An 8,428-nucleotide genomic window follows, 5' to 3' on the forward strand; every position below is an offset into this window, starting at 1 on the left:
GTGTTAAACAATGCTGGATACCTTCTGAGGAAACCGTTAAAAGGATATAACGGAGAAACGCGTTAAGGACAATCCATCATCTGCACTTTGAAACATCTATGCACCTGGGGTACTGTTTCTACCTCCTAACCACAGTCCAACTACTGAATATCATCTCCAGCAAAGAGGAAGGTCGAGCGGCATCTGATGAGGAGAGGCAAGGTAGCGTGCAGCTGCAGCCGGACACCGCGACCTACACAAACATAACGCTGACCCCGGCCGGGGATAAGGAGAAGGTGATAGGTTCTGGTAATCAAGCGACTCCGGCGAAAGGAACATCCAGCGGCGTGCTGCCGCAGCCGGGCACTGCTTTTTTACACGGAACCATACACCTGCAAGTGACTGTGGGGAGGTGAGATTATACATTTATCCATCACCTGTTGTTTGGCAGCATTAATTTCCACGATTGTGCATATTAAGGAACAATATCCCAGGTGTTATAAATTGATACAATCAAGTACAAATATTAACCTATAATCTGCACCTGTAAATAACGGAGTTCAATAACAACGAACAGGTCTCTCAATATATGTTACAAATACACACAGGAGACTTTTTGATTTGTTCCCGTTTTGGATTAGAAAGATTCAAGTTACAACAGTGGAAATAATAACAAAGGTGCCAAAACATCCTTTCCATCTAGGTATCAGCTGACCATAGATGGAAGATTACTTAGTGCATATAAAAGGATACTATTTGTAGCTATGTAATTACAATTTTTATTGCAGTGTTTCAAAGTAACCCTTTGGTGTTTTATACAAGTGTGTGTTTAATCAAAGCAGAGTTCTTTGTATTTATTGTTTAATAAATGTTATAAAACCAATGCGCTCTCTGAGAGATATATATATGTATATGCTCAAAAAAGATTTAGTTTAATTCATTTTAGTATAACTTCAGAATACTAGGTGAGAGCAGCTTATATGTTTATAACTTTTTAGAGTGACCAGTTATTTTTAAGCAATATTTTATATATATTAAAAAAAAAAAAGATTTATTAGTTCTATTATTGCGCCTGAGAGTAATACACAAGCAGATATAAATATAAATTTATTTTTTTATATAAAAAGAAATATTCGTATGTGTATATAGTACCTGTAGAAAGGGAATTATATATTGGTAACCAGGAAGCGAAGGTAACAAACATGGGCTGAGCAGCGGTGGCAGGTGCAGCCCTGCCCGCCGTGCAATAGCCGACGCCACAGGCCAGTAGCCAGGGATCCCTAATCGGGGGTACAAGGGATAGGAGTGTGAGATCCGGTAAAGGAACATGGGTTCTGAACCCAGAGTACGGGAAAAAGAGAGGGCCACCGGCACAGGCAGACCGGTCTATGAGAGCCGTGGTAACGGGGGAAGGTAGCTTACCAGAAAACTGGACCGAAAAACATGCTTAGCAGACCCCTGTGGGAAGCACGAGCGAGAGGGGGCCAACCGCGTGGGGTAAGGGGACGGTAAAATATATGTCCCATAACAGACTGCGGCATACCGGAACGCCCAGCAGGGAGCGCACCCACGCACACACTGTGCGTCCCCGCAGCAGGCCCAGGACCGGGGACCCCGATAGCGGGCCTAATAACGTTCCCCCCGCCATAGAGAACCAGGTAACCCAACCCATGTGGAAACAGGCGGCCGGGGGGACCCCCGGGAGCAACAGCAAAGCACCCCATATAAACCGCGGGAGGCCCAACAGAGAGACCCGCCGCAGCATTGGGCCGCAGGCTGACAGCAGGGCATGCAAGTGGCTTAACATGAAAACATACCTCCCAACTGTCCCGATTTTCGCGGGATAGTCCTGTTTTTTGGGGACTGTCCCACCTGGGGGCCGCAGTGTCCCGCGGTGGGGGGGGGGGGGGCAGTTGGGAGGCTCTGTCTCTCGCTGCCCTGCTTAGCAGAGCAGCAGTGAATAGACGCTGTGCGCATGCGCACAACGTCTATTCAGGGGAGACAGGAGGAGAGGGGGCATGCCAGCAGCTCACAGAGCGCTGGGCATGCCCCCTCAGTGATGAAAACGGGGGCGTGGCTAGCAATTGCGAGTCCTCCCATGAAGCCACGCCCCCTTTTCATAGTCCACACCCCTTTTTCGGGAGCACCGCGTGTGTCCCTCTTTAGAACAGAAGAGAGTTGGTAGGTATGTGAAAAGGAGAGCTGAGGGGGTGAAGGCTGTGAGTGAGAGGGGGATGAACAAACAAACAAACAAACAAACAGGGGACAATTGAAGAAAACTAAAAGGGAGGAATGAAACAACATAAACATTAATGCAGCAGTCACAGAGACTGTGTTACTTAGCTGTCTAAATGGCAAGAGGAAGTATGAAGCACATGACCCAAGCTTTTATATGCACTGTAGCCTACACCCACAAGTCCTGATGGACAAGGAAAACAACCTATAGAAAATTCCAAAGGTCCCTTGGAAAAACTACCTAGCAACTGTTTTGTCATAAACAACCAATCACAAAAAATGGGGCTCTTATATGGTCTCGTGCTTATTAAGCCCTCATCTAATCTAAACAGTGACCTAACAGGAAGGGATAGGAAAAGGATCAGGATCTGGAATCTGAGGATTATAAATATTTCACAAGACTTAAGAGGAATCTCAGTGATATCGGAATTGTTATATGGGATTAATTGAACTCCGTCAAAGCACTACTAACATACATTGCTCAAGGGCCTCAATTGCGCAATTATTTTTCCTGAGAGTACCCGGGTCACTCATTAACTAATATAAAGGGATTTTTTTGTATTGCATGCATATATTTTTATTGTATAGGCACCTTAGATAAGTGGGAGGGATTTCTTGAAATTCTATGGGGGTCATTCCGAGTTGATCGTAGATGCGGGGGGACGCCCCGCACAGCGACGATGCCTTTGCACTTCAAGAGTAGCCCCTGACCAGCGCTGCTTTATCGTGCTGGCCGGGAGCTTCTCGTCGCTCCCCGGCCCGCAGCGGCTGCGTGTGACATCATGCAGCCACCGCGGACTGCCCCCCCCAACGGTCCAGCCATGCCTGCGTTGGCCGGATTGCGTCCCCTAAACGGCGGCTTAACGCCGCTGTCCAGCCCCCTCCCGCCAAGCGACCGCCTCTGCCTCAGAGGCGATCGCTAGGCAATGACGGCTGACATGCGCTGGCACACTGCGGCACCGGCGCATGCGCAGTTCCGACCCGATCGCTGCACTGCGAGAAACTGCAGCGAGCGATCGGGTCGGAATGACCCCCTATATTCTATATGTTTGCATAGTTTGTCATATGTTAACTGAGTCTGCAACTGTGATATTGATGTATTAAAACCCAGATAGATGTTATACTTACCATAGTTGTCACTTGTACGCAAATCCATGGGACCTGAAAGAAGAAGAATCATCATAGGAAATACACAAGCATCTTATATAGGTAACATCGTATTTACATATATACTTAATATAGGCTTACCCAAGCAGGCCTATAGATAGTATTCTAGCTTGGGTGGAGGCACTTATGTACTGATAGCCCCTGGGTGGTGAGAAAGGGGACAGTGGTAGTGAGGATCATGGGGCAGTATGAGAGTAGTAGGGGTGAGGAGCAGGGGCAGGATGGGAGTAGTAGGGGTGAGGAGCAGGGGCAGGATGGGAGTAGTAGGGGTGAGGAGCAGGGGCAGGATGGGAGTAGTAGGTGTGAGGAGCAGGGGCAGGATGGGAGTAGTAGGGGAGAGGAGCAGGGGCAGGATGGGAGTAGTAATGATAGGGGGCAGGATGGATGCAGTAGCGGTGGTAGCAGTGGGCAGGATGGAAGCAGCAGTAATGGGAAGAAGCGGGCAGATTAGCAGTGGTAGGGATTCTGAGGGAATACTGTAAGTCAGATATAGCTCAACAAGAAACTTACCTACCTGTACAGACGTAGAATGATTTGGGGACTGAGCTGCGCATGCGCGGTTACACGTTTGTGCCGGACAGCGCTGGGAACCTGGACACTCGACTCAGCTGCTCCCTGGCTGTACGGGTGTGCAGAGCTCCGTGTGACATCAGAGGACAGGCAGCACAGTGCTGCCCTACGTTTGCCCGCCCCTTTAGCAGCTCCCGCCAGCCATGTTAAGCAGAGGTGGACATCACAGGGACGGCGTGGCGTCGTTCAGCCTGTTGCGAAGGGTTCATCAGTAGAGTGCTAGCCAGGCGGCCGACCCTGGACTGGGGGGGGGGGTATATATTGGAGGAATAAGGACTCTGAGGGACGGAAGTCAGGAGTGGAAGAGGAGGGAGCCCAGCTGCTGCCCTCCTGCATCCAGGGTTGGACTGGCCCACAGGGGTACAGAGGAAACCCCTGGTGGGCCCCACTGCCTGGGACCCCAGCTCCTCCTCTGGGGATCGGGTTCCAAACTGTGCACTTCAATCACACCCTACACATATGTTACCTTATACTACACAGGACTATGGTGTATTTTCTACAGTGCATTGCTGTTATTAATCTGGTACATTATCATACATGCGCTAGTAGTATTTACTCTATATATTTATCAATGCCATCTCTAATGGTTAGACAAGCCTCTGTGGTAGCTGGCCACACCTTCTCCAGAGACTGGCCACACCCCTAAACATGGGCCCCTACCACTGTTTTCCCCGGTGGGCCCTAAATGTCGACGCTGCCTGCACCAGTGCTAGAACAACGCCACACCGCCCAGCAGTTTGGGCCACCAGATTAGCGGAAAAGGTCCCGCTGGGCCAGTACAGCGCCCTCTTCTGCCATGCTGGCCTGGCTGGGCCGACAGCGCTAGCGGCCGTGCTTCCAGGATATACGCTCCACTGTGGGGTTGACATTATTAATAATTTCCATATACAGTACTACAATGTTACCCTACAGTACATGTCATGAATACAGAGCAGTAAGCTGAACCAATTCTTATCCTACAGCAGCAGATGGGAAGGACAGAAGAGAACTCTCCTATTATCTGAACGATGGTCTGTTTGGCTCATTTCTATCCACTAAAATATACAAAAAAGATATTCGGCCCGTTCCAGTAGTGGAAAAGGTAAGTGATCACACATTCCTGATCTACTGTACGTTGGAATAGTCTGGGACAGTATTATTGTTAGATTTGTCCAAATGAAAGTAATAAGTGATACAAATAGAGTATATTTGTGCACCGTTATAAGGTATTGTCATGGTTACACTTAAAAATGCATCCATCAAATATGGAGGAGGCTTGTTTGGTTTATTTACTACTGATACAGTGTACTCAAGCGCATTAATGAAAATAGTTGTAATGGGTGTGGTATGATCTGCCGACATTTATCATGTCAATAGTCATCAGTTCGATATGAATATGTCAACATGGTTGAATTGTTGACATTCAGCTGTCAATAGTGACCATTTCAACATTCAATGGCCCTCATTCCGAGTTGTTCGCTCGTTAGCTGCTTTTAGCAGCAATGCACACGCTATGCCGCCGCCTACTGGGAGTGAATCTTAGCTTATCAAAATTGCGAACGAAAGATTAGCAAAATTGCGAATAAACACTTCTTAGCAGTTTCTGAGTAGCTCGGGACTTACTCGGCATCTGCGATCAGTTCAGTGCTTGTCGTTCCTGGTTTGACGTCACAAACACACCCAGCGTTCGCCCAGACACTCCCCCGTTTCTCCAGCCACTCCCGCGTTTTTCCCAGAAACGGTAGCGTTTTTTCGCACACACCCATAAAACGGCCAGTTTCCGCCCAGAAACACCCACTTCCTGTCAATCACATTACGATCACCAGAATGAAGAAAAAACCTTGTAATGCCGGGAGTAAAATACCTAACTGCATAGCAAATTTACTTGGCGCAGTCGCACTGCGGACATTGCGCATGCGCATTAGCGACTAATCAATCCGTTGCGAGAAAAAAATACAGAGCGAACAACTCGGAATGACCCCCATTATCTCTACCTGGATGATACACTACGTCAACATGCTCAACTGTCGACAAAACACCTCTTGTGGCCCAGCGGCACATACCTTATTTTGGCCGACGGTGGCAACGGTGGCTCCAGCATCTTTATCTGGGTCCCAGCAGTCATGTGACTGTCACTTCAAGCACAGACCTGTGATGCTCATACACCCGGGAGTAAGTTCCCCACTATCCCAACGCCTAATACGTATCTTTACCCAGAGCAGAGGCGTCACCGGGTGTGATGACACCTGGTGCACACTCTGAATATTCTAGTGGACCATAGGCACGCCCACGGCCGAAAAGGAGGCGTGGACTAAGATCGAGGGGCGTGGTCTCAGGGGGGAACCCGGTGACATCACTCCGGGGGCAGCCCAGCATCCCCAAAAAAGCTGGGCTACCCCCAGAGACCAGTAAATGCAGTGTGGGCTCTGCATGTATAACAGGAGCTGAGTGCTGCAGGAGACTGTCACACTGCAGCACCCAGCCTCTGTGAGTGTGAGAAGCCAGCATTTTGGTGTCACGGCCTCCGAGGGTGACACCTGGGTGTGGCCCGCACCCCCTGTCTGATGCCACTGACCCAGAGGTCCCCAAACGTGGTCCTCAAGGTAGGCAGGGACGTGTGGTGAGGTAAATGGTTTAGGAGGCACTGGCTAGTACCAGAGCCAGATTTACACACAATATGCCAAAGGGTGCATGTGGGCATTATACACCGGTGCAGCAGTATATACATGTGGGCATTATACACAGGTGCAGCAGTAGATAAATGTGGGCATTATGCACCGGTGCAGCAGTATATACATGTGGACATTATACACCGGTGCAGCAGTATATACATGTGGACATTATACACAGGTGCAGCAGTATATGCATGTGGGCATTATACACAGGTGCACCAGTGTACACATGTGGGCATTATACACAGGTGCACCAGTATACACATGTGGGCATTATACACAGGTGCAGCAGTATATGCATGTGGACATTATACACAGGTGCAGCAGTATACACATGTGGGCATTATACACAGGTGCAGCAGTATATACATGTGGGCATTATACACAGGTGCAGCAGTATATACATGTGGGCATTATACACAGGTGCAGCAGTATACACATGTGGGCATTATACACATGTGCAGCAGTATACGCATGTGGGCATTATACACAGGTGCAGCAGTATATACATGTGGGCATTATACACAGGTGCAGCAGTATATACATGTGGGCATTATACACAGGTGCAGCAGTATACACATGTGGGCATTATACACATGTGCAGCAGTATACGCATGTGGGCATTATACACAGGTGCAGCAGTATATACATGTGGGCATTATACACAGGTGCAGCAGTATATACATGTGGGCATTATACACAGGTGCAGCAGTATATACATGTGGGCATTATACACAGGTGCAGCAGTATAAACTCCTGGGAATTTGGCAAGTTTTTATCAGAGATGTGCGGATAAGGCAGGCATAGACTTTTTACTCCAGAGTGTTGACTATAAAAATGATTAGAATAACATCCCTGTAGCACTCTGGTCCCCAATCTGTTTTTTCTCTGGTCCCTCTGCTTCCTGGTTCTCTTCATGGGAGGTACTCGATATACTGACTGTTGGAATGCTGAGCGCCGGGATCCCGGCCGCCGAGATACCGACAACTATTTTCCCTTTTGGGGTGTCCACTAATAAATAGCGTAGTGCGCCACTGTGCCCACAAGGGGCTCTTTTGCGCTCGCCCTGCTGCCAGCATTCTGGCGGTCGGGATCCCGGCGTCAGTATGCTGGGCGCCGGGCTCCCGACAGCCGGCCAGTCATACTACACCCATTAAAAACAAACTTTATCCCAGGCACTAATTTAAGTGTTGCCCAATGTTACAGAAGTCCTTATAAACGTGCAGGGAGGTACATTTTTTTTGTGCCTAGGGGGGAGTATGAGGCGTTGAAAATGTATTTCTGTTAATTAGTATTAGTGAGGCCCAATCATGGGATAAGTTAATTTACTACAATGATGTTCTATAATTGTCCCCCTATAGGACATTCTTCCATCAGCAGAACTCTTCCCCAGCAAACTGTGGGGTCCGTGCTGCACAGAGAAGGATGTGATCCTGAAAGAGGTTGATCTACCAGAGCTGGAAATGGGGGACTGGATCATATTCCAGAATACAGGAGCTTACTACAGCGCCATGTCCACTATTTTCAATGGGTTCTTTCCTCCGACTGTGCACTATATTCTCTGCAAAGACAAATGGATGATTTTTGAGAAAAAATAAAGAAAGTGGAGAACTATATGTCTGTAGGTTATTTTACCTGTACTGCATTTAGCTAAAAATATTTAGAGCATGCTAGGACATGAGGTCAGGTTCGGCGATACCCGCTCAGCAAGGGAATGCGAAGCAGGGAGGCACCATGCTGGAGAGGAGCTCTCCCTGCTCTACATCCCTGCTGATGTCCCTGCAGCTGCTGGCTTCTGCGCCTGTCACACTGTATAACAGGCAGCA

The 8,428-nt window shown here is 48.5% G+C and overlaps 1 protein-coding gene across 3 annotated transcripts in view; it reads left to right on the forward strand.

Annotated features, from left to right (window-relative positions):
- The window catches only part of LOC134997248 (antizyme inhibitor 2-like), a 116,467-nt gene extending 108,251 nt beyond the window's left edge, over window positions 1-8,216 (forward strand). The window contains exons 8-9 of one of the 3 annotated variants that reach the window (XM_063951261.1): window positions 4,914-5,032; window positions 7,964-8,216. In XM_063951261.1, the coding sequence (XP_063807331.1) occupies window positions 4,914-5,032; window positions 7,964-8,200 (356 nt within the window). In that variant the 3' untranslated portion in view covers window positions 8,201-8,216. Of the gene's footprint in view, window positions 1-4,913; window positions 5,033-7,963 lie in introns of those variants that run through there. The other 2 variants (XR_010199814.1, XR_010199808.1) reach the window with 2 other exon arrangements.
- The last annotated feature ends 212 nt before the right edge of the window (window positions 8,217-8,428 follow it).

This window comes from Pseudophryne corroboree, chromosome 2 (genome assembly GCF_028390025.1).
Source record: "Pseudophryne corroboree isolate aPseCor3 chromosome 2, aPseCor3.hap2, whole genome shotgun sequence".
In the NCBI taxonomy this organism is placed as follows: Eukaryota; Metazoa; Chordata; class Amphibia; order Anura; family Myobatrachidae; genus Pseudophryne; species Pseudophryne corroboree.